The following is a 25056-nucleotide window of genomic DNA, read 5'->3' on the forward strand; positions in this document are numbered from 1 at the left end:
GCAAAAATCCAAAACTCCGTTTTGGAGGGTCACATGCAACAAGGACTCTGTGACCCAAAGTCACCCAAAGATGTCATGCTTTCTCCTGGATCATCTGTATTTCAACTTCAGTTTGAATGAGTCTTTTTCTAGAGCTCTTCAGGGGCTTTGGGGGATTTGTCTATATATATGGGTTGGTTTGATTGTAACATTTCTCTTTTCAGCATCTGGACATCTCATTTAATCAGCCTTTTCAGATTCTTACTCTCTTCAGATCAGAATCTGAAAGGCCTAGACTGAATTTAGAGGAAGGGGATGAGAAACAGGAAATGACCCAACAGGATTTATTAACCTTCTCCCCAAAAGCCTTCGTACTTTCATTGCTTGAGACCATAGAGCTGTCTTATTCCCTTCCTTCTTCATCTTTGCTTTTGGTGCCAGAATCAGCCAGTTTCTGGTTTGGCAGTTTTTACAAGGTGGCTTAATTATTAAGCAATGGTGTGTTGGCAGGCAGATGAGAAGAGCTGGTTAGACGTGAGAGTGGATGAGAATGTAGCTGGTCCCTAAAGGTGTCCGTAAGAAGGATTCCTGCTTTACTGGTACCTATTTGCTTCTCTTCCACTCCAACAAATGGGCAACAAGCAAGTGTGCTAGCCCTGCCCTGGGGTGCATCAGTACATGCAGCAGGGCCAGAGGAAAGTTTCAGTGAATAGAGGTTCATATGGCTGTGACCAGGAGAGACTGCGCTGTATTGAAGCACAGTCTCAGGGGTGTCTTCTGGGATTTCTTCTGGTGTAGCTCCCCTCTGCTTTCTGCTCTTGGCCTACAACCAGGATCTGCACCTAACTTCTGAACTTCCAACTTCTGAGCTCATTTGTGGGCTGGAAATAGATGTGAGCCCCTCTGTTGGGCTCATGACCCCAAATGATATGATAAGCTGGTAGGTTTCTGTTGGATGCAGGAGAGTTGTGACCCTTACTTTCAGAATTGCCATCAGTTTGGAAATTGTGGTTATCTTCAGTCATTTTGTGAGGAATCTAGGAAAATTATTTTTCCTTCCCCTGTGGTTCTGTTGAAAACTAAACCACTTTTAGAGCACTAAACAGAGACGACAGTTCAGGGTAAGGCTAAGAGTGTGTGGGTGTTCAGTTCATATAGTGTCAAGTGGCAGTTTATTCTTACAAAAATACACCTTTTGTTACTGCACCTCTCCTTGAATATGTCTGACCACATAGATGGTTTCATTATTTTACCTTGTGAACAGATTCCTTTAATCTAATTTATTAAAATTGCTGTGTGTCCAAGTATGGCATCTTTTGTGCAACATCATACCAAATTGATACAATTAATTAAGAGACTTTAAAAATATGTATGTGAATTGCAATGAATTTTGAAACATGAAACTTCAATAATTTATAGTTATTTTGTTGAATGAGATGACTCATTATGCCTGGGGAAAAAAAGATCATGTAATTTTGTTATATTTTCTTGTCATTAAGAAAATACTATGCTTCAAGCAGATGAAGGATATTAAAATTTGCAGACCCATTATTTCTGGATAGTGGTAGCAAAGAGTAGTGTATTACTTATGTCTACAAATATATATGAGTGTTTTAGCATCCACTTTTTACTTTTATTTAAAAAAAAAGGTTTCAGATTTGGGGACAAAGTAGAGCTGTGATTTGTAGAAGACAAGCCTGAACACACCAGTATCTTCAGTCTACTGCTTCCATGTCTGTATTGCCTGCTTGCTCTGTGGACTGACCTTGAACAGGCTGCTCTGCTGGATCTTCCACACATTCTGCAACTTCTGGTACACTTTTTGTGGACACTGACACATTCCCAAAGGGAGTGGACCTGTTTTGAGTGGGTGTTGGCATGCTTTTGGCCACTGCTGGCATGTTTTCAGTGGGCTTTGGCATATGCCCAGTTGATACTGGCATGCTCTTGGCAGGCACAGGTGCAGTTTCTATGGGTGTTGGCACTCTTACAGGGATCATGGGCATGCTTTTGGTGGGCTTCGGCACATTCTTGGTGGGCATTGTTATGTTTTCAGTGGGTGCTGGTGTGCTCCCAGCGGGCGCTGGCACTGGCACGTGTTCAGTAGGTGTTGGTGCGCTTGTGCTGGGCTGCTCAGAACAGCATCTGGCCTCTGACCATGGGGTGACATGAGAGGCAACCTTGGGTGCCATGAGAGAAAGATCATTACATGTTCGAGTGTCACAGGTCTCTGCAGTGCTGTTCTCACTTTGGAGGGACTTCTCTGTATTGTGGGACACCATGAAAGCTTCAGCCAGATCCTTCAGCGTGTTCTTGTCAGTAGTGGGCAGCTCAACACTTGCCTTCTCGGAGGAGGAGGGGCTTGTATCAGTGTCTTCTTCTGAGATGTCATTTTCATTCGTCTCTTCAGGGAACTGGGCTTGTTTTATTTTTTTGTACAGTTCATTCCTCTCTTCATGCAGAGCTCTGCAAAGGTTCTCTAGCCTCTGGATTTTCAGCACAAAGCACTCATATTCCTTGGACCTCATGGCTTTCTGTGATCAAAGACATTCGATAAAGGCACAGACTGAGTTCCTGCACATGCAATTCAGTGATGGAATTGGCAATTAGGAAACAATTTCAGACCTGGGCAGCCCTCATAGAGCACTGAAAGGTAGTGCTTTCACAAAGTACTCTAAAATAATTATGATCTTAAGTATTGAAGTTTCAAGAGGAAATTCACTGCTGTTACCATAGTTTATTAGCATTCTCCATACAGATTCAGATCAATTTCACTCAGAAATATATGCAGGAATACCTGTTAATGATCTGTAGAGATGCAAGAACATACTGGATGTTTGTCAGAAAAATACCCAAAAGCTTCTCTGGACTTCCAGTGGGACTGGGCTGGAATTATGAGAAAACAGGCTGTATCATACTTTTGGTTTCTCTTGCTTCTAGGTTCGGTGACAGCAGCCTGAACTGAAGCACCTTCTTGCTTCTACACCCAGTGAGAAATCAAGAGATACAGATGTCCAGAGAAATAACAATAGCTCAGAGCTACAAAGCTAACCAGAAAGACCTGGTCCAAGTTCAGTGTAAGTTTGGGGTGAAACTTCAGGCAGCCTCTTACCTTATTTGAATGAGTTCCAAAATGCTTACTAATTTCCTCTACAATGCCTCTGTGACAGCATGTTTAAAACTATGGTGAGCCATAGTACTTGCTTTTGGCTCTTAGAGTTTGCCTACACAGAAAGTTAACAAAAGGTGTGAATTTATAGTTCATTAGCTGGAGCACATTAATTCCCTGGGTGGATGCTCTTATGCAGAAAGAAAGCAGCATTAAGTGGACTAATGCCAATTTACTTCAGCATAAGAGCATTAATAATCATGCATTTTTAGAGCACTTAAAATTCACTTAAAATTCAAAGTGTCATTCTTGTGGACATATTGAATGTCTCTACATACAGTCTAAAAGTCCCAGCAGCTGATTGTAATTGTGGTTTTTGTCATTTTCTTTGAAGACATCTCATTATCAAGATAGATTGAAAAAGGACCCTTAAACTAAAGAACAAACTTTTCATTGACTTTTGGCAATTTCAGGTCATCTCATCTCCCATCAAAAGCATTATGTGGCAGAAGAGGTGCATCATGAGAAAAAAAAGCCTGCTCACCTCTTCAATCATGTCCAGTAATGCTCTGTTACAGTTCTCAAACCTGGATTTCCATGTAGCAGTATCCTTTTCCAGCTTCTTCATTTTCTTTGTCATCTACAGAAGCAGGAAGAAAAGCTGATTCACAGCACTAGTTCTACACAGCAGATGAAATTAGGGCAGCCTGTTTACTTAAGTTTTTGGTTGTACTCATAACTCTATTACCAGCAACTGCTAAGTAATAATTTATGTTAAAGGATAGATTTAGTTTTAAATCTCTGCCATGCAACTTTCAGCCTATAGTCCAAAGTCCCAAAGTAGGACCAACTGATTATGTGGTTAAAAGAATAGCCAACATCCAGAGTACAAACTATTGCAAAAACAAAAGGCAAAGAAAAGGTGGCATTATTTTGTTTGTCTCTTTACCAGACCAGAGTGTTGGATTGCTGTGAAGTTAAGGAAGGGTTTACATCTTCTGAGCTGCCATTGTCAAGGAAGTTTCCTCTGGATTAGTCACCTCTGTACTACTTTCAACAGATATCACTAGCTAAATAGCAGCATCTTCCCCTTTGATATTTTGCAGGCCAAATTCTCACTGAAGATAATTAGAGGTTGGCTGCGGCATCAGGGCATCAGGATTTTGGGTCCTGGTACCAGAGCAGAATGTTATTTATCTGAAAGTGGGGGCAACATGTGGATGCCTTTGGTTTTTGACTCCTGTTCCTTTATTTATTAATAAGTATGCTGGCTACAAGGAGACAGGCAGCTGAGCTTAATGGTTTATGTTGATTTATGTGCAGCATTAATTGGCCGTCACACACTGCCTTGGGTGTTTTGGGGAGTAAGGGGTCGTATCCCTCCAAGGTAAGGAGTCTCTAGTACAGGAGAACCTCTGATGACTCTTGAGCCTGGAGCTCAACCTGCATCATAACCCCAAGCCTTGTGATGCTGGGAGTGGTGTTGGTGGGCATCAGCTCTGCCCTCGCACTCCAGCGGGAAGACATGTAGTCAGTGTCAACCTTTCTGTACTGGCATGAGTCATCCAGGAGAGTCTCTGGGGACTCTGATTCACATGGGCTGACAAGTGCAGCTCCAGACACCCCCTTCAGTATCTCTGATGGGTCTGTACCCAGCCATCAGATTAGGTTTTAGGTAAAATGCTTATTCTTTCAGGCAGTTTTCATTTTAACTGAAGGGGAGAGTGAAATGTCCACCCTGCAGTGCTACAAGTTAAGCTGCTGTCAATCAGCAGAGGTTCACTGCATCAGTGGAAGAGGTGGCCCCAAACTTTCTTGGAGGAGCAGTTCCTGGATTTTTGTTACACTCTGTGTACATTATCCTTTGACAACAGAGATCAGAAATGTATGCAAAATGTCAAAATAAGATGTTAATATTTTGACATGGCTGAGTGTGCCTCACATCTTATTTGGACATTGATGAGTTTGTTGTTCTCCAAAACGGGCAGAAATGTCCACACCCTGGATAAAATTACTGCAGTGAGAAATGTCAGAATCTAAAAGGAGAGTTTCAAGCACAGAGTTCAGAAATGGGCTTTTACTCACTTTCTCCATCTCCTGTTTGAAACTGGCAAACACTTCATTGCTTTTGGTCAATGTTTTCTGAAATTCTTCAAACCTTTCAGAGTAGAGAGTGATCTACATTAAAAGGAAAAAAAAAGAAACACAAAATAATTTGAGTCTCCAGGAGGGCAAACTGAATGATGCTACCTTATTTTGGTAGAAGATGTCATGAAGCACAAACATCAGGGAACTGAAACTCTCTGCATCTTTATAAGGCTGCAAACTATTATGATTCCTCTGTTACAGAAAGGTAAACTGAGGAAGAATAGAAAGACTCAGGTCAGTGATTTTAAAAAGACCAGTAATTATGACGCACAATTTTTTCTGAATGTTGTACTTTTGGTGACTTATGTGGGGTGTCCAGAAGTGAAAGAATTCCCCAGAAGTGGAGACTTCTGAAACTGTTCCCCTAAGTAACTCTGTGGAGACTTTTCAAGAGAAGGCCAGCAAAGTCTGAAAAGATTTCCAGTCCCTTGCTTTTCTCACAAGCCCTGTATATTTTTCTGTATACAGTTGTGGCTGACAACTACAGGAAAGGACTATTAGGAGGACCTGTAGAACGGAAAACTCTAATGTGAGGCGACTGAGCCATCTCTGTGAGTGCACTGGGCTGCCGAAGAGTAGGCAGGGACTAACACAAGCTTGTCTGACAACTGATGCTGTGCAGGACCAGGCAGTGGGATCAATTTATGGTAAGAATCAGGGGAGTCTGGTGCCTAAGCTAGAAGTCAGCCTTGCTTGGCTGTGTAGACATATCCATACTCTAACTTTAAGCTGGGGGGTGTGAGCTCTGGCAGGCTTTAGGCAAGGAGCTCGATATAGCCTAGCTGCTCAGCTATTTGCCCGATTTCTTGGGTACACAATAAGCCAGGTTGGGTGCTGTGTGCTACCCTAGGTACACTGCTTTTGGTGTCCGAGCAAGCTGGCTTACTAGGGTTCAGGCATCCCTGCATCACACTGCGGGCACAGTTTCCCCTCTCACCACCTTTCCAATCCCTGCTCCGTGGCTCAGCATCATGGCCAGGAGGGACATTAGGCAGCACTTGATGAGCAAGCAAAGGGGCTGTAGCTGCATCCTTCCTGTGTTATCTGACCCGCAGGGCAGCCCCACTGCTGAGCAAGTACCCACATCGCGCCTCACGTGGTCAGGGGTCTGCCTTCGAGCTGCATCTCTGAACTGCGGCTTGAGTAACTCTAGAGGACATCTTGTCAGCTCTGTTTTGTAGTGCGCGTGTGGCCCAAAGCTGCAGGCAGGGCCAGCAGAGGCAGAGAGAGCAATCCCCTGGCAGCCTCCTGTGCCAATTCCACTGCACTTCATGAAGCAGAGCAGAAAACAGATCTGTTGCAATGTGCCAGAATGTAAGACTATTACGACTCCATATTTTGCCATCAGTTTACCCCTGTGGTAGCCATACAAAAGTTCACCTGCGGCTGGATTTTGTCAGTAAGCTGTATTTTTATATCTAAAATCTGGGGATACTTTTGAAAAATGGAGTCTAAAGATCTTAGCTTAATTGTTCTGCAGGATCCTCTCAGTTTCCACTTTTCTTTTTTTTCTGGGTGGGAAATCATTTTTAAAGTGCCAAAAGCATACAAGGTGCTAAATAAATAGAGTGCAGTTATCTGCCCTTCTAAAAAGAAAACTGGATCAGATTCTAACACTTCATTCTGATTCCAGAGCAATGGACAATGTCCCCTGACAACGCTTAGATGATCAGACAATTCATCTGTCCAGCCTGACAACTCTCATTAGAAAATGAGCAATGGGTGTAATGTACACTGGTGGAGGCAGGGTGGTCACTGAGCAATAGGAGGTTCAAAAGCAGCCTGCAGAACCCAAACATTTGTCTAGAAGCTGGCTGCCCTTTCCTATACCTGCAGGGAGCTGACTAAATGATTAACCAGGAGCTTTTGTTTTATTTGGTGTCAGCCAACATATACCGTTCCCTGACGCTTCTATTCAGTTAGTCAGAAAAAGAAGAAGATTTAGAAAATGTTGCTGATAATGGCGTGGGTTTAATTCTGATTTTGAAATCAGATATATTATGATTTATGGTAATTCTGGTTAGTTGTTACAATGCCCTTCAGAGTACGTCATTGCGGTAATTGCAGTGTAATGTGGATGTGCCTGTGCTAAGTTTACACTAGGTAGCTTAGGTCTCTGCGGCCCTGTGGCTGCGGTGGTGGGGAATACACCACCGGCTGCAGCCCTTCCCCACTGCACTGGGTAAACCCATAGGAGGTTAAGCTGTGCGGAGCTCTGTTGCCAGTGTTGGAGCCAGCTGACTTAAAACTTGCATGCGTGTATTTATACTGTGCTGTAGCCAGAGCTGTGACATATGCATAAACATAAATTCAGAAGGATTTATTTTAGCAGCCCGAGTGCCACAGTGGAAGTGGGACACTGATACAAATTGAGCCCTCTGGAGTATGAGAAATGCTTGATGGTTCTAATGAGGGGGTGAGGAAGCGGTGGGGGGGATCATCAAACTGGGGCTCCTGGCCTAGAGCTGTGGTCTTAAAAAATCACCCCAATTCCCTGTCCCTGCTTTTCCCTCCCAACTTTTGCCTATTCTTTCATTAGATTAAAAACCTTCAGGTCTGAGCAGGGCAAGCTCTGATCTCAGCTGGGGCCCTAGGCACTACTATAGTACAAAGAATAGCTTCTGCAATTTAAATTTGAATAATAAATGAGTGAATGTTTTTATAGTGGCTGGAAAGCAACTGTGGGAGCCGTCTCTCATTGTGAGCATGTGTTTGTGTTCCTCCGTTAGGGAGACAAGGACCACTTAGCCGCGCTCTGTCGTCCTTGCAGTTTCCTTCATGAGGGAGCATGGGGAGCTCTGCTGGGCAGGTRAGAATTTAAGTGTAAGGCTTCAGGAAAAGGGGGCATCTTAACATTGCCCTGCTGTGAAGGTGACCTCCAGGCTGGCGTTACAGTGAGGACTCCCCTGCAACCTTTTTACATTCTTTTCAGTTGTGATATTTGAGCACTTATATTATGCTGACTACCAAAAATTAAAGGCCTCAGCTAACTTTTATCTCCTTACTTTGTTTCAAAACGCAGAGCTAAAAGAGTCAGCATAAGCAATGCGCCCAGGAAGGGTTTGCATCATCTTGGGAAGCACTACCACAGTTTGGGTGTAATCCATGAGCTGGTGCCAAATCCCCGTAGCCATTTGGAGAGCCGGATTCAGCCATGTCAGGCTCCCTGTGCCATCCAAAGAGACTGGCAGGCAAGAAGCTAATGCTCTCTGGTTCCTTTCAACTCAAGGAAGTGTAGGATGTTCACCATCTCCTCTAAAATGGAGTGGTATCTCACTTGCTATAAAACGCTGTGAAGACTGTATTATGGCTTCTCCTCGTCATGTTGACCAATATCCTCTCATAATTTTCATGCGCTCTTTCCTCCATTAATATCCACTGGTTGTTTTACACTCTTGGTATCAAGGACACCCTTTTTGTTTTGCATTTGCACAGCAACTTGCACAGTGGCATCTGATCCATGAGGGAGGCCCTTCAGCGCTACTGTACTGCAAATAATAATAATAATAATTCCCAGTAATTCCAAATGGAGGCTGCTGTGAAAGTGACAGAGCTCTCAGACTTGAGCAGAATACCTAAGTACGTGTTTCATTTCAGCAAGTAAATACCTTCATTTTCATCTAAGCAAGGCTGCAAGGGGCACGTGTATTATCAATGCCTTTGCAGACTTGTTTGACTGAATTTTTTCAAAAACAATTTTGCCATTTCAAATGTATGCTTAATATATTCTGGTTTTTATCAATACCTTCAGTTTCATTAAACTGGCTACAGAGGTCTGTCTGCATACAAAACTCTTTCTAGGTGAACAGAAAAGTTTAATTAAAACCACTCTGAGAAAATTGGGAGCAGGTTTGCAGTTGGGACTGACTCAGCTGGAGGCCTTTGAGGTTTGATTGCAGAACCTGTCAAACTGGTGTCAGCAGCTGTTTATGTGATGTTCTTCAGTGTGCTACCTGCTTATCTTAGCCTTTGAAAAACCCCATGAAGAACCAAACCCCTCTTACCGTATTTCCAGATTGTCAGTTTAATACTAGCCTTACTTTATTGCTTGGCAGGCAGGAATTAGCCCATCTGCAAGGGCAGAGCTGGGACAGCTCCCCAGTAAGATGCCTCATGAGCCATGGGTAGGAAGGGGATGCCGTGTGGGAAGGGGCTTGGTTGACGGGTGAGGAGCTGAGTAGCTGCAGAGGGGGCTGAAGGACCGACTGTTCCAGAAGCTCTGCTGAGGGGTGGCCATTCTCAGTGACATTTAGAAGATAAATCTCCATGACTGTTTCTGTAAATCTAGGGAAATCAACTGATGCTGTCTCTTTCCGATATGGAAGTCTGGCATAGCACCTTATTTTCTCACTCGCATTCAAGGTTGATTACTGTGGTCCTACTCAAAGTGTAGTTTCATATTTGCTGCCTATTTCTTGGTCTTTACTGCCTTTCACTTCAGCCTGACTTTTAACGTAGTTTTGGGATGTCATTTTATTTTGACTAAATACTGAAATCCTAGAGGGCCATTTGAAACAGTCCTCAGAAGACAAATTCCTGCTGAAGCTAATGAAAATTCTGCCTTCAAACCCCAGTCCAGAAAAAAAAAAAAGAGCTTTTTGGCTCTAATTTGGCAAATGTGTTTCAAGTTATGTATATACTTCAGTGCTTGCTGGATTAGAAATCTGCCTGAAGAAAAGTTATGGTGAATAATCTAGCCCAGGCACCCACATCAGTGTGTGGTTTAGTACTGTAAACACTCATAAACTCCACAGCATGATCTGCAATGTGGGGCATTACCTTATGATTGGCTTGAAAATAACCTGCTTCCTTTACTATAGTCTGTGTGATGTAGAATGAGGTTAGAAGGAAAACACAGAAAGCAGTTTGGATACTTTACCTGGAATGTGTCTCATGGGTTAAAAATGGGCAAACAAAGGCACACCATGCAATCCACTCTCCTACGTCACCTGTGCCTGTAGGATAGTCTCTTGTTCCTTTAACATTTTGGCCTGGAGCTTCCACTCGGCAGCTTGGTTCAGGAGCTGTGTTTCAGGCAACAGAGAGAAAATTGTTAAATCTCTGGCTTGTCAGTTGTAAATCCTCATCCTCCAATTACACATGCTTCTGTCACTGCCCACCTCGATAAGGAGTGATCTAACTCTCACATGAGTGCAGCAAGAGGAGTTACACAAGACAATATTTAGTGCTATCTGGAAGAATGGATGGGGCATTTGGCTAGAAAAGGCATTTCTGAATAGGAATTCAAAACCTACTTGGAATAAAGTGTGCAGTATATTTTGCTCTAAAATGTATAGTATTTAACCATATCTCCATCAGACTTCTAGAGACTGGTTACAATGCCTTCGGTACTTTCACCTCAGCACAGCTCAGGCCAAATTCCTGCTCTTGGGTAAATGGCAAACTCACTTTTGCATTAACAATCGGGACTTACTATACTGAAATGGTTATAGCCAGCAGCGTCTCAAAAAATCCTGCGAGCTTTTAGAAAGGGAACTAACTCTGGTGTCTGTTATCTTAGGGATTTATTTGCATTAACGTGCCACCAGCAGAGAATCCCACCTCAGTGTGACAAATGCCTCACTTAGATCAAAGAGGCAGCCCGGGAAGAACCTGATTGCAGTGTAATCCCTGGCTGCACCTGGGAAGACGTTATCCCTAGTTCAAGGTCTTTAGTAAAATGACAATCTGATGTGTCACTTGCACATTGGAGAATCAGTTGAGGCTGAGTGAGTTGTAGGAATGAGCTGTACAGACACTTTTCTTGATGGAAAAAAAAAATGCTTAAGATTGCAGTTCTGAATCAGCACTTCCAAAGTGCACAGTAATATCCTAGCAATTGGTTTCATCTAAAAGCAGGAAACACTTACTGAAGTGCTAAAGAAAGGGTTTGGTTCACCTACTGAACATTTATTAAGCATTACTTTTACTGATGAGGGAAAAACTATTTTAGAAAAAAATGCTAATGATAGCTTGAGAAATGAGATATAAACAATTTAATTTACTATAAGACTCTTTTCTGTGGGAATAAATTGCACCATTTAAAATAGCACAGATGGGCTCTGAAAAATATACTGAGAGTAAGAGTTAGTCTAATATATAAGTCAACAGATCTCACTCTTGTTTTGGAAGTGAAAGGTGAGTAAAACTGCACACAGAAAGTGTAAAAACCTTCATACTAACCATTTTATTAGAAGTAACACAGGAAAACTACTTGAATACCACCTGACAAAAAAGCTGAGGGTGTACCTAAAAATACTGATTGAACAAGTGAGATATAGTGAATTCTCTCCCTGTCCTATTTGCAGCACAGAGACTATCTGAGTTAGATTTGTTGCCTATATATATTTTATCCCTACAAAAATATTTCTCCCAACCATTTGGCCTTTTGATTTGGACCCATTAAATTTTTAGCATCTACAATTTCCTGGACAAGAGTGCTTTACAGCTTAACTAGGCACTGTATGAAGAAACACTACATTTTGTCTGTTTTTTACTTGCCACTTGATATTTATTTTGGTATTTTAATTTGATGTTTAGCTTCAGTGAAGATAAAAGTCAAATTATTGAGTTTAGATCTTGTTGACTAAAATCTCAAAATTTCAAATAGGTGGGGTCAGCATGTCATATCCGGTATGACATAAATGAATAAACTGAAATGAGTTTTTGAGTTTCTTTCTTGGGAGAGGGTATGTTTTACACACACGCACAAATCTTTTAATTTTTTGTTAAGTTTGGATGAAGTCTGTTTTGTTTTTGTTTTTTTTTTAAGTTTTACCTTTCTTTGATATCTATTTGTTTGTTTTGGGGAGAATTACAGGGTGTTTTGGTTTAATGATTTAATGAAAATGCTCTGAAAACCTTCAGAGCCACGCAGTCTCTAGGGCAGTCATTAATTCCAAAGATTGGGTTTTGATCTTTGTTGCTTAAATTTCCACTAGAGTTACTGCCTGTGTGTGGGATAGTGAAGAGGTCATCCCCTTTCCCCTTACCCCATGTCTTCTGCCACAATACGATAGCTGTAAGACAGACAGATGGACAGAGAAGGGAAAGAAAAGTTACTTCCTTTGCTTGTCAGTGAAATTCTTCTTTCCTATTGACCCACATAACTGCTGTAGTCAGTTAAAATCCAAGAGTTAAATAACCCTTCTGTAATGGAAGCAAGACATAGAGAGGCTTGCTCAAATTAGCATGTGATCTTATGCAGCCTGAGGCCATCCGCAAGCATCAGGCTGGGAGAAACTGAATCAGGAGAACTGATACATTTATTAATAGTCTATGAAGTGGTAATGAGGAGGCTGAAGTATAAAGAAATGGATAAATATTGCATGTGGTGTTTACAAAACAACACTGCAATTAAGAGTGGTGATGCTACACTATATTATTAGAGCTATGACAGCTGCTGGAGGCACAGTCACATCATGCTCAGGACTGAAAGAGCCAGCCCCAAAGAATATATACTCTCATTTAATGACATGCATCTAGGGACTGACTTAGCAAAAAGGGAAGCCTAATTTTCACTACCAGAGTTTGCAGATTCCAGTTACGTAGACATCTGATTGATACCTTCCAGTCACATACTTGAAAGCCACAGGGGCTCTAAACCACAATTAACTGCACATAGAAGTTTGTGTTATGAATGCCAAAACGCGCTGTATGTTGAGGATGTACAAGTAGTGCTGACCAGTTAGAGGATGGTGGTGAAGTCACATCCTTAGGTCAGACTGATCCTTGAGGAAGGCCACACAGTATGAACCACTGCTCCTTGTCTAGAGAATCACATTCTTTGCTGCATGAATAGAGTGAACAGTGCCAGCACTGAGATGCCCTATCTGACCAYAGCCTGTTAAGCTGTGATGTACTAAGGCTGCAGGAGGGGATATCTCTCCCTGAACGAGGTAAAGAAGTTTGTATAGGAGCAAAGATTCCTACATGGAAGAACTGCATAGGAAGACATCAAAGTGAGCCTTCAAGGAATAATCAAATGGATAAAATAATACAAAAACTTTCATTTAGAAACGTTTGAAAAATCCTGCAGCAAAGTCATGTTCAAGGATGTAAAAAGTGGTATGGAGAGAACTGTTATACAGGGCTGAAGGCCTTTCCCATAAATGCCAGGTTGCTGAAATGCTGAACTGAAACAAGGTACAACTATATGAGAGGACTGTCAAAAACACCTCAGTTTCATATAGATATACACACACACATACATGGAGTAGCTGGATGGGTGGAACTAAGAGCTCAGCAACAGGATTCAGGTGGGAGACAAGTGTAGGCTAGTTCTCTGGGTGCTCGGCTACCAGTGGTGAATCATGACATGCTAATCCGGCTTTGATACTGACTCATTGCATGGCTTTTGGCCAGTTGCTTAACAACTTTGGCTAAATCTACCTTGCTCTGAGGTGATGTTAGTAATACATTACCAAACTACCTCAAAGGCAGAGTTTTTGAACATTAGCTTGGGTAGTGTGCATAAAATTATTTGAACACAAGGCATATTATATGCCCACTACTTTATGGCTTTTTAGCTTGTTGTTGAACCTATTATTTCACAGGTCTTAGTCATACATACAGCAGAGCCACATAGAAAATCTCCTACTCCCGAATTTAGATGATGATGACTTTCACTACTTTATAAGAAATGAAAAGAACAAAACTGTGTATATCAGTTCTGCCTAAAATATACAGAGGAAGGTTGGCTAGAAACAGTGACAGTCACAGACAACAGAGACAGCCCCAAAGCTCATATTCTTTGGGGTCTACTGGTTCTATAAGCTCAATTTCCTACACCCAGCAAACACTGGGTGATTCACTATAGCCTCCTCCCCAGGTTGCTTTGCAATTCTTCTGGAGACCTTTCCAACAAGCAGGTACAAGCTCCAGTGTAGCACATGGAGTGGGTCACTGCAGCATTTGAGGCAATATCACAGGGAACAAGAAAAGTCGGTGATACAAGGCCGCATATGTTAATTCTCTACAGAGCTGATGTCCTGTCTTTGACATCTTTTTTCTCAGCATATGAAATCTGGAACTCAGTAACAAAACTCACAGTCACGCTAGTAGAGTAAGCCCAAACTTGCCTACTGTGTTATATTTGTTATCTGGAGTAATACAGCACTCGGAGACTGAGTTTTCAGGTACAGCAAAGAGTTTTCCATACCAGATATTGATGGGTTGTAAGTGTTACTGGCAGGACAGGCTTTCTGAGCTCATTAGACAGAATACCCCTGAGAGAGAGGTGCTCAGATCACTTGCAAAATCTGCGTTTTGCCAGATGGTTGTAGTAATGGGCAAATGTAACTAATTGCTTGCCCACGACCGACTAGACTTGAGTCAGAATGAGATGGTTTATAGCTATAAAAAGCTACAGGTAACTCAGTGATTGCAGGGGATTTCTTGGAAATGTTTCCTGGGGTTTGAATCTACTAAGGATCAATTGTCATGAAGGAAATTTTGGGTTTTAGCTTTATGTAGGCCCCGCACTGAAAGTGAATGCTCAACTAGGACCACAAATGGTCCTGCAGCGGCATGAAGATGTGGAACTGGAGAAATCCTGACTCCTCTTCCCTCTTGATTTCTAGCTGTGAGTAAAGCTGAGCAGGAGTGTGTCTCCCAGCCACAAGAGTAGTACAGATAAATGGAATAAATGTTCTTATGAGCCATTTTTGATAAGAGATATTAGCTGTGTTTCCCTTGTGCTCTATCCACAGTGTTTAGAGCCCCACATTTTCATCCATATTTTGGGATACTTTGACTATGCCTATAGTGACATATCTCTTCCCAGATATGGGGAGGGGATAAATATCCTCTTTAGAGCTCTCTCATGCTGCTCCTGATGCTCCCCCTAAGCAGACTCAGCTGCTGTCACTGCTGAGAAAAGGGACCAGATGTCAGTATTCACCATTGATCCTTGGAAGATGTTCATATTACTATGAAATTACCAGGCARCCTGAGGAAATTACTTTTTGTCTGATTAAGTCAAAATGTGTGAAGCCACAGACASGTGTCCCCCTCCTGATCCTGCCATGCCTGGCAGGGACATCCTGCCTGGACCTGCTCCTTGCTGACCCCTGCTAGGGGTTATCACTCCCACCAGGTAGCTTAGAACAGCAAATTAAACTGCTTAACTAACCCAAGCAGTTACTGCCTCAAACATCATTGACAGGTTGACGAGGGGAGGATAACGTCTGCAAAAAAGAAGGGGAGGCGAGCAGCTTGTGTAGCCTCCTCTCCTGGCAAAACCGGCTCCATGGCAGGACATCTGGGGAGGCTCTGAGCCTGGGCAGGTAACTATTGTCAGCCCTCTGAGGGATGCTGGTGCTCACTTTAATAACATGGTCTTGTTCTCCCCTCTCATTGCTTAAATGTGTTCATTTATCATATGAGGAGATGGAGTATCAAGCATCAGTGCAGTTTGAAAACTAATGGCATCATCTGACCAAACATATTGGTGAATTAACTGTATAATAATGGCAAGTAAGCTAGAGCAGTCTTCAGTTTGCTTTAAAAACTGTAAAGGCTAATGAAAGCAGCCTTTCAGAGGATGTTCCTTTACAGTAAGCGTTGACAGTAGCAATAAAAACTTCTTTTGCTTCCCTGCTATTGTATCACAACTTGGACCTGAAGAACCAATATATTAGTGAAATAGCATGCAGGGCTGATTTTGGCCTGTTGTTAAACTAAAGACAGACAGACAGATTAGAAAGATAGGTACATATTCCTTCTCTTTCTGGTGTCGCTCCTCTGCTTCCTTCATCATTTCCTGAGACTGCTCCAACTTGGCATCCACCAGTTTCTGTTGAAGTTCTCTGTGCTTAAATATTTTATCAAGATGCTGTAAGAAAATAAAATCTGCTGAATGTGCAGGTTCAATTATGTACACAGGCTTTCATGCTCATACATGTACAGCTATCTACTGGAACATTCATAAGACAAAAATATTGCAGAACAGTAAGACTCCTAACCTATTGCATTTTCTAAAAAACTGCAGTACTAATAAGAACTAACTATTCCAGAATTTGCATAGGAAAGAAAACCTGTTTATGTTACTTATTTTGACTTACAATAACAAAAAAACCCACCCACAACCTTTGTCAGTGCTGGGACCTATAGTATCATCAGTATAATTCAGTATAATCTAAGCTTGATTAATTGCTCACCAATAATAAAACTGCAGAACAAATACTTTTTGGAGGCTGTTAAGKGGCCAGCAGACCTAAGCCACTGTGCAGATAAATGTGTGAAAAGACATACTGTGCCTGCATCTGCAGCACTTGGGAGTACGCGCAGGGCTCATACCGTCCTCTCTGTAGATATATGCCCAGTTTATCCCATTTGCTCTGGCCTCACACACATAATGGAGGCCTGGAGTGTCTGGGTGGAATTGTGTGACTGGTGATGAGCAGGACATCAGGCCTGATGAACTGGGAGTCTCCTTTACCCTGTAAAGTGTCTGGCTCCACAGTGACCTCCCTGCAGTGAATCTTGCTGATAGCCCTCACTTTTGCTTCAGTTGGATAAAATTCATAGGAGTAAATATTCTGAGCACATCCCTTTGCTTTATACTTTTCTTCTGATAGAAACCACAAAATGGGAATGTACATTTCCGTCCTTCAGCACAAGATTTCATACATAATGTAACAAATTTGGAAACAAGTGTATCAGGCATTCCAGATTGTAAGGACAGATTACTTATGTTTTATTCAGTATGATAATGTTGTCTGGTTGCACTGAGACTCACAATAAACATATTTAATAAACAGTAAAAAGACCCACTGTGCTATTTGCTAGGGTTTGTCATAAAATCAAAAGAAAAAAATGTGGTAGTTTGGGGTTTTACTGGAGGTTTTTGCATGTCAAAATTTTCTGACCAGCTCTAATGTTTACAGAAAAAATAATTTTCCATCTGTCTGTTATCTGCTAGATTATGGTGAACACTGGTCCTGCAAAAAGGAATCGATTCAGATGCACAGGGCCTCCTTTATCCTTGTTATTAATCTTCTGCTCCTAGGGAAGGGTCGAAGCATTTGCATCAGGTCAGGGCTCCTCAGCAACCCGTGTGTGAGGAGCTGAGAGCTGTGCTCCCTCTTTCCCCCCATCCCATAGCTCCCTGCATCTGCGCTGGGGGCCCCCTCTGCACCCCCCGGCTGCGGCTCTGGGGTTGGGAAAGGGCCGTGGGGGAGAGGCCTGGGGACAGGGGACAAGGGCAGCGAGCGGCACCTCATGTGCCTGAGCCTGGCCTCAGCCCCACTCCCCAGGACTGACAAAGTCATCACCTGCCAGGCCGGGCCCCTCTCTGCCCATTTTTGCCTTGCTGAGTCCCCTTGACTTGCTTCTAGCGTGCTCCAGATCAGGCTACAAAGCGCTGTTAAGGTCACCCACGTTACTGCCACGAAATACGGAAACCACAGCAGATGGGGAGGGCAGGAGGGTGCTGCATGAACCCTCTTCCCTGGGAAGGCTGCATTCCCGCTCTGCCTTTTCGGGAGGGCCGCGTGTCGCTCTCACCTCTTCCCTGAGCTCGTACTGATCAATGATGCTTTTCAGCTTCTCCGCCAGCTCCGTGTTTTCCTGGCACAGCTTCATGTTCCTTTCGCTTTGCTGTTCGATCTGAGCCTGGATTTCGCTAAGTGTGCCCTGGAAATGATTAGTTATTTCTTTCCTCTTCTCGTCTTCCTCCCGTGCTCGTTGAATCGTTTCTTCCTGTTGTTAAAATTGTGGAGAGCACAGAAATATAAAACGCATAATAAGCAGTTGCAAAAAGATACTGTTTCAGAGTACTGTAAGGGCTCTTTTTGAAGGATTATACATGTTTGCTTTCCTCTTTGGAGATTTTCTTTCTTTCATGTACTCCGGCATTAGGCATGATTCTAAATTTACAGAACAAATTACACAGTAGTAGTCTTGAAAAAATCAGGGAACTGAGAATTTGCATTTATAAAGATGGATGTAGAGCAGAGTTCTCAGATCAGAGCAAACTCGGAAAAGAAGACATTCATGCATGTCTTGACTCCTGATACTGCAGCAAGTTTTTGCTTTGGAAGAAGATATTTAGCAGTAGTAGTCAAGGGCTTTTTATCAAAACTCTTGTTGATTGAATTGAAAATTCACTCTTTAAAAATGCCTTMTGTTAACTAGAAATCCTCATATCAAATTTATGGTCTTTGGATTTCAATTTTTTAAGAGAAATTCATTACTTTCTATAGAACTCCTCCCAGCTCCTGAGTTTTCCTTCCCTACTATTTTCTAACTGGAACTAAGGTTTGGACTATTTTAAAAGGTGGTGGAATCAAGGAAAAACTGTAGGCCATTTCTTAGAGTCATGACAGAGAATCAGATTTTTGCCTGGAGAAATATTGATGGGTTACTTTTTTACAAATTAGTGAAATTCTGGTTTGGATTTTTTAATATAAAAGAGAATGCTGAAGGAATCTGGATTCATAGCTTTTGATCAAGAAATATGGACTATTTTTATTTCCTACTCGGTTGTTTCCAGGGCAGTCTCTCCTTCTGGAGAGATAACCATTATATACAATGTTAGTACCATAGCTCCTGTAGTTACAAATCATGCTGGAACCATGTTGAGAAAACACTCTATAGCATATATGTGGCATACTCTAACAAGGTTTCAGCTATCATAGTAATTTAAATAAAAACCTCTGATAACACTACATATGGATATTTTCTATAAATATATTTGAATAAAGCCTTAGCTGACTCTAATGAAGCATAATTTATATCGCAAATGTGACATAAAAGGTGATGATTCAGGTCCTACTTTCAAAGTAATATGAATACTAAATGAGACAGTTCCTACTTAGCATGCAAAACACAAGACTGATCCTGAACAACTGCTGTTCAAAGTAGAGGACATTTGTCCTTTTGCTGAACTGGAAGTGATAGAGATGACAATGTCATAGATGTCAGGAGGAAAGCTATTGGAGCTATTATTAGTGCTAATAATACAGTAGTGCACAATACTAGGAAACCTAGTTTCCCTAGGAAACCCTGCTGTGCTCTGCATTTGCACAAGAACATATGTCCATATTCGCAAATATAGTGAAGTAAAGTACGAGCCCAGAAGGACTTTCACTCTTAAAAGGAAGAAAGCATTACAGCTGAAGGTGGGCAAATGATTTGAGGCTTTTTGGTTTGATATTTGGGGAAATTAGACACACAAAAAATATGCATCAAGATGAAAGAGAAACTCTCCAAGTTTTCAGCAAAAAATATTAATAATAATTTTGAATTAACCTGAAACATGTTGCTTGACCAGAAATTAAGCCATGTTCTGTTTCTGATACTTTTTATCTCTTTTTAGAGCAATTTTGAAACAAAAAGTCCTCTTCCAAAATAGAATTTAAAATGCTACTTGGAAGGTGTCTTACATCAACTGTTTTAGCATTCCCAAAATGAAAACATTTATCTTTTGAAAGAGAACGTTTACAAAAAAAATTGCTCCTTTTTATTTCTGCTTGAAACTTTGCCAAATTTAACTTGAATTCTTAAGTAGTTTTGATCTAGTCAGGACTCCATTTTCCAGCTAATACACTGTTTAAAAAATGGCTCGTTTCTTTTTGTTCTCCATTGTATAGATGTATGACTTGCACAGGCAGAAGAGTGGCCAGGTTCTTTCACTTCAAGGAGTCAAAGTCAGAGTAGGAAATTGAACTTGCATGTTTGGAGTCCTATTCCAGGGCTTCAAAACACCCTTCCTCAAAAACACATTATTGTTTCAATGCACCAAACAGTGTTATAAAACTATGACACTGCTGTGATTTAAAGCTCACTGGAGTAATAAATCCAGCTGAGTGTAAAATAAAAAATCTCTGTGCATTGTATGTAAATCACACCAAATAGTTTTGTTACAAGGTGAAATGAGACATCCTGAGAGTAGTGATCATGCAAAAAAAAAAAAAAAAAAAAAAAAAAGTGCATGTGCTAACACACAGGACCTTATTTTCTGCTCATCTTTTCTTCAGAGGAGGAATAATTATACAAAGCACAAAGAGAATAACAAAAAAGTCATGGTTAAAGATGCTGAGGGCCATGAAGCATTTGCTGCAGGCCACAGTCCTTTTCTCCTTAGGAGAGAAGCCAGAGAATATTTGCCTGGGGAGGCTGGGGAGTGCCCTAGAGAGCTCCTCAGAATCTCTCATAAAATAGTAGCAATTTCTTAAATCCTTGCAATCACAGTTATGAATTAAGGGTGGGTATGGATGAGAGGAGTTGGCTGAGAAGAAAGACAGCTGTGTGGCTATGGCACTGTGCAGGGGCCTGCAGTTGTTGCCTCTTCACTGGGTGAAGGAAAGTAACTCTCTGTGTCTTATTCTCTGTCCATGTAGCAGAGATGACTGAGATGCTGCTGTTGTCCATCCAACTGTACTGTTGAATACTCTGTCATGTAATGTGCTTTCAGTCCCAGGGGTTTCTAGGCGTTACTGATAACAGCATCAGAATAGTGACTGGTCTTTGGAGGCATGTGCTTTAAATCTGAGGTTTTACTAGCTGTATGGGCATATGGTTGAGACTGTACCTGTGCTAGAGCCATGGAGGCTGGTGGGATCCCTGCAATTAAACTTGCAGAGTGCTATTTCTTCACCCACCTGCATATGGTCAGATACAGTCTGACAGACCCCAAATCACTTCCCTAGTTTTTGTTATCATCAGTCTGCAGCCTAAATATTTGCTTATACCTGTCCCAATAACCTGAGAGGATGCCTTTCTTTCCAATAGATCCCTTAGTCCTTCCCATTTCAAGACCCTGTTCTGTAAAGTAATATCCTTAAAATTTTCCGTAAATTGGAAGACTGAAGACTGACTTCTCTTTCGTGTTATTGTTGTTACTCCTGAAGTAAATGTGCAGAGTCCAGATCTCCTGGCCTGAGCTGCTGTACTGGGGAAGAGCAGAGGGTGTTTTAGAAGGTTTCGTCTCAGCATCATCATGATGAATTCATACTGTGCAAACCATGCTTGGCCTTGTTAACTGCTTCAGCCTGTGCTTATTCTGTTAATAGTTTTAAAATAAGCATTCAGTTTCAGTGAGGAAAAAAAGCACTGGAATTCTTTTTAGATTTCCAGTTGTGGAAGACTAAAATCCAACCATAAGCTATTGTTCCCTTCCCTCCTTTCCTCTACCTTTTCTTAATCTCTGTGTGCTCTATTTCTCTCCTGTTRAAAGGTATACTGTCATATCCTACTGCAATACTGATATCACTCTCCTGTGTTTCATTGCTAAAATATAAAAATGCTTTGAATAAAACCTTGTAAAATTATGACAATGATATTCTACAGTTTGGGATTTATCACTGAAATGCAAAATAATTTGCAAATAGAAGAGCAGGATTATCTCTGGTCCTGATCTCTCTCTGAAGTAAATCAAGAAGATAGTCTGCTGAAGTCATATCGGCAGAGATGATATGAGTGCAAACACTACATTTTCAGTGAACCRTTCTCACCAGTCCCAGGCAGTGCCATCTGAGCCTCAGTTCTGCAATTTGGAGCTGAGCCCATAATCAAAGCTATTGACTCTTGTGGCATTTGTATGAAAGTCTTTCATTGCTTAATGTTTGGTAGCAGGAAGGGCAAGGGACTGAGATAGTCATGTATCATGTCTAAGTCATGGCTAAGTAGCCACCAAACTGTCAGATAATTGGCAAAACATGAACACAATATAGAGAAATGAGTTTCTATTGGTATTAGCAGAGTTATTCTGTATTGCAGTGGGAATACATTCTGTTATTTCAAGGACTTTTATTCTGCTTTTCTTGGAGGGAGAATTATACATCTGTTTTCTGCTGTGAAGTGGAACCACAAGGAAATAATCTGAATGTCTGGACTGTAAGTAAGTAAAATTTTGAGGCCAGCATCCAATATTAACCAGAAATTTTCTTCTCTGGTCTGCGCTGCAGACTTTCAGTGCAGCTCTGCATTGCATATTCATCACCACTTGGCTGCACCGATCTCCAGTTAATGGGAATTCCACGCACCAGATGAGTAAAGATGACATTTACATGATGTGATATGCATATAATGTACCACATGGCAAGTCAAAGGAGATTCGTAATCTGGATAGGCCAGGTTTCTCCTTTGCTATTTAAATGACACAATCTCCTACAGTTTTTATTTTCCATGCTTTGTAGAAGTGCTAATCCCAAGTGCTAAAAAATTATGAGTCAGCTTCTCTGTCCTGCCAAAAACAAAATAAAAATTACTTAAGCATGAGATTTTAAAAATAACACATGTGGATTCTCCTGTTTTGGGGCCTCCCAGTACAGTCATAAGCAAAAGAAAATTACACTTATTTAAATAAAGAGAAGATGAGATTCTGAAGATTCACAAATCTCCAGAATCTAAAGCTTAAAGGCAAATATTCTGAGAACCATGGTACAATTGTTAGAGACAAAACTGGACAAAGATGTCAAATGCCTTTGTTTATTAATTTAATCTTTATTCATTTTGCAAATATATTTTGTCTTACTGTCTTATTTAACTTTGCTTTCTTATGCTGAAAGCACAAGAACCAGAGAAAGGCTAATATTCTGTTTTTCTTAAAAGGTCTCCAGCTTCTAAGAAAGAAGTGGCCAAAATTTAAACATTTCTTCCTATTAAAAGATCAGTTCAGGTTCCTTTCCTGATATGWGGTACCCAGCTTAAGAGTATAACTGTAGTTTATCTGCTCTCCTGGCATAGTGAAGGGGAAAAAACAGAACTGAATCTGAAGTTGATAGAAAAGATTTATTTAGGTGACCTAGTCACAAAGTAAAACAGCTCGACAAATGGAAAGATGTTGCAAAAAGACTTGCCTAAATGTAAAGATGAAATGCATAATGAACTATCTAAATGCAAAGACAAAGGAAAAATGATGTTCCCTAATAGTGAGATTCATAAGCATTTGATTACTGGGAGATGGTGTAAGGCATTCAATGAAACCTGTTCCACATCTTTTTTCTCAGTATAAGTAGTTTTTCTCTATATGCTCATTTCTGCAGATTCTGTTTAGGGCATATGATTTGTCTGTTTTCAAAAATTCCAGTTAAGTGCATGTGAAGCACTGAACTCTTAAATCACTTTAAAACACATTTGTATTTCTGTTGAGAGCTTTTGCCCAAAGATGGTCCAGTAAATCAGTGTGGATCAATACTGAAGTATAGCTCAATTTGCACCAGGTTTGGTACAAATGACAGGCACAAATTCAATTGACACAACCAGTTTGGAGCTACTATAACTGGACACACAGAGATTTGCTTCTAGCTTTCCTAAGTATCTGCTAAACTGCTTTTGTCCTATTAGTGCACAGTGTGTGTTTAGACATGTCTATCCCCTCTCACAGCTATATTCTCAGCAACATACAAGGAAATTTAGAGCTAGACTCTGAAGACCAGCCCCTGGGCTGATGGAAATGAAAGAAAATCTATTACAGTTAATGGAGGTTAAATTAGGTGAGATTCTTGCTTCTGAGAATTCATATATGTAATTCTATACATAGCTATATCCCCATAGAGAAGGGTTTTGAATAAATCAGATCAGATGCTTTTTGTATAATAATAACAATAGCCTCATTAACTTGTACTCCAAAGAGGGAGATCACAGCAGAAATATACTTCTTGAACCTAAAACTTTTCAAAAAGCATAATAATATTATAAATTTCACTTTTAAATGGCATGATGCACCAAGGAATTGGCAGACATGGTATGGATCCTAGTCCTTTGACATGCCTGAAAAGTTCCTTTTCAAACTGATACTCATAATCCAGACAACTTCTGCTAACTGTGTCAGCAACCTTCCTGTCTTGAGGCCTGATGTCTTGAGGCAAATATCTTGACTGATTAACCCTCACAGATCATTTGCAAATGCCCAAGTGCTCAAATTATATGAAAATACCCACCTGCCTCCTGAGAGTTCTTTATAGCAAATCACTAGATTTGCTCATATTTTGTTCATATTTTATTTTTATTTGTTCATATTTTATTTTGGCCATGCACATGTATTCACATGTACAGTCTCAGAGATCTGAAAAGATAAGTTCTGGAAAATCTAGCTGCTATGTCTTAAAAGATGAATTTCCCCAGCTGTCTGCTCTACCACTCTGCCCCAGTTTGCGATTGTTGCAGCAGTCAGCACAAGGGAGCATGTGCCTGTGCCCCAGCCTCCCCGGTTTTTGGTCCTACGCCTTAGATTAAACTATTGATAAAGACAGGCTTGAGTCGGACTGTGAGCTGGAGCGATAGGTGTACTTCTCACAGCCAAGCCTGACACACAGTAGTAATACTTGGCAGAAGGGAGATGGGAACTTGCCAAAGCAAATTCACCAAAACTGGTCTGTTAGTATTACTGACTTTTTTTACACTAAGCTCCCTGATAATATAGGAAGGACTTACAGCTAATGTAGGTGAACTCAGCATTCAAAAGTGCTTGGATATTTCCAAAGAAGGAGTAAAGGGGCCTTGGTGTAAACAGGCCTGAAGAGTAGACTGAAGCCTGAATACTATATATAATTATATCCTGTATGTGCAGATGTAAATGTGCCTTTCGATTTGATATTCAGGCCACATGGTGAGGTACCAATACCTTTCCCCAGACTGCTGGGCACCTTGAGAAGGCCACTACTAACCTTGAGGGTTTTGTTGTGTCTCTGGAGCTCCCGGCACAGGCTCTCGAGCTTGCTGCGGGCGAGGATGGCTCGGCTGTGCTCGCTCTGCAGCTGGTCCTTCTCTTTGATGACCTGCGCCTGTCTCTGCTGTAGGTACTTGAGCGTCTTCTGCTCAGCACGATGTTCTTCGAGCTAGGGATTAAAACAAAACAAAGCAGAAAATGAAAG

The 25056-nt window shown here is 41.3% G+C and overlaps 1 protein-coding gene across 1 annotated transcript in view; it reads right to left on the reverse strand.

Annotated features, from left to right (window-relative positions):
• Positions 1 to 1694: 1694 nt before the first annotated feature.
• TXLNB (taxilin beta) overlaps positions 1695 to 25056 on the reverse strand; it is a 30989-nt gene continuing 7627 nt past the window's right edge. Inside the window, exons 3-9 of the mRNA XM_026070090.1 lie at positions 24850 to 25020; positions 17744 to 17938; positions 15951 to 16070; positions 10186 to 10260; positions 5174 to 5266; positions 3633 to 3728; positions 1695 to 2513 (exon numbers count right to left, since the gene is read on the reverse strand). Of these exons, the coding sequence (XP_025925875.1) occupies positions 1695 to 2513; positions 3633 to 3728; positions 5174 to 5266; positions 10186 to 10260; positions 15951 to 16070; positions 17744 to 17938; positions 24850 to 25020 (1569 nt within the window). The remainder of the gene's footprint in view (positions 2514 to 3632; positions 3729 to 5173; positions 5267 to 10185; positions 10261 to 15950; positions 16071 to 17743; positions 17939 to 24849; positions 25021 to 25056) is intronic.

The sequence above is a fragment of the Apteryx rowi genome, unplaced genomic scaffold, assembly GCF_003343035.1.
Source record: "Apteryx rowi isolate R43461 unplaced genomic scaffold, aptRow1 scaffold_303, whole genome shotgun sequence".
NCBI lineage: Eukaryota > Metazoa > Chordata > Aves > Apterygiformes > Apterygidae > Apteryx > Apteryx rowi.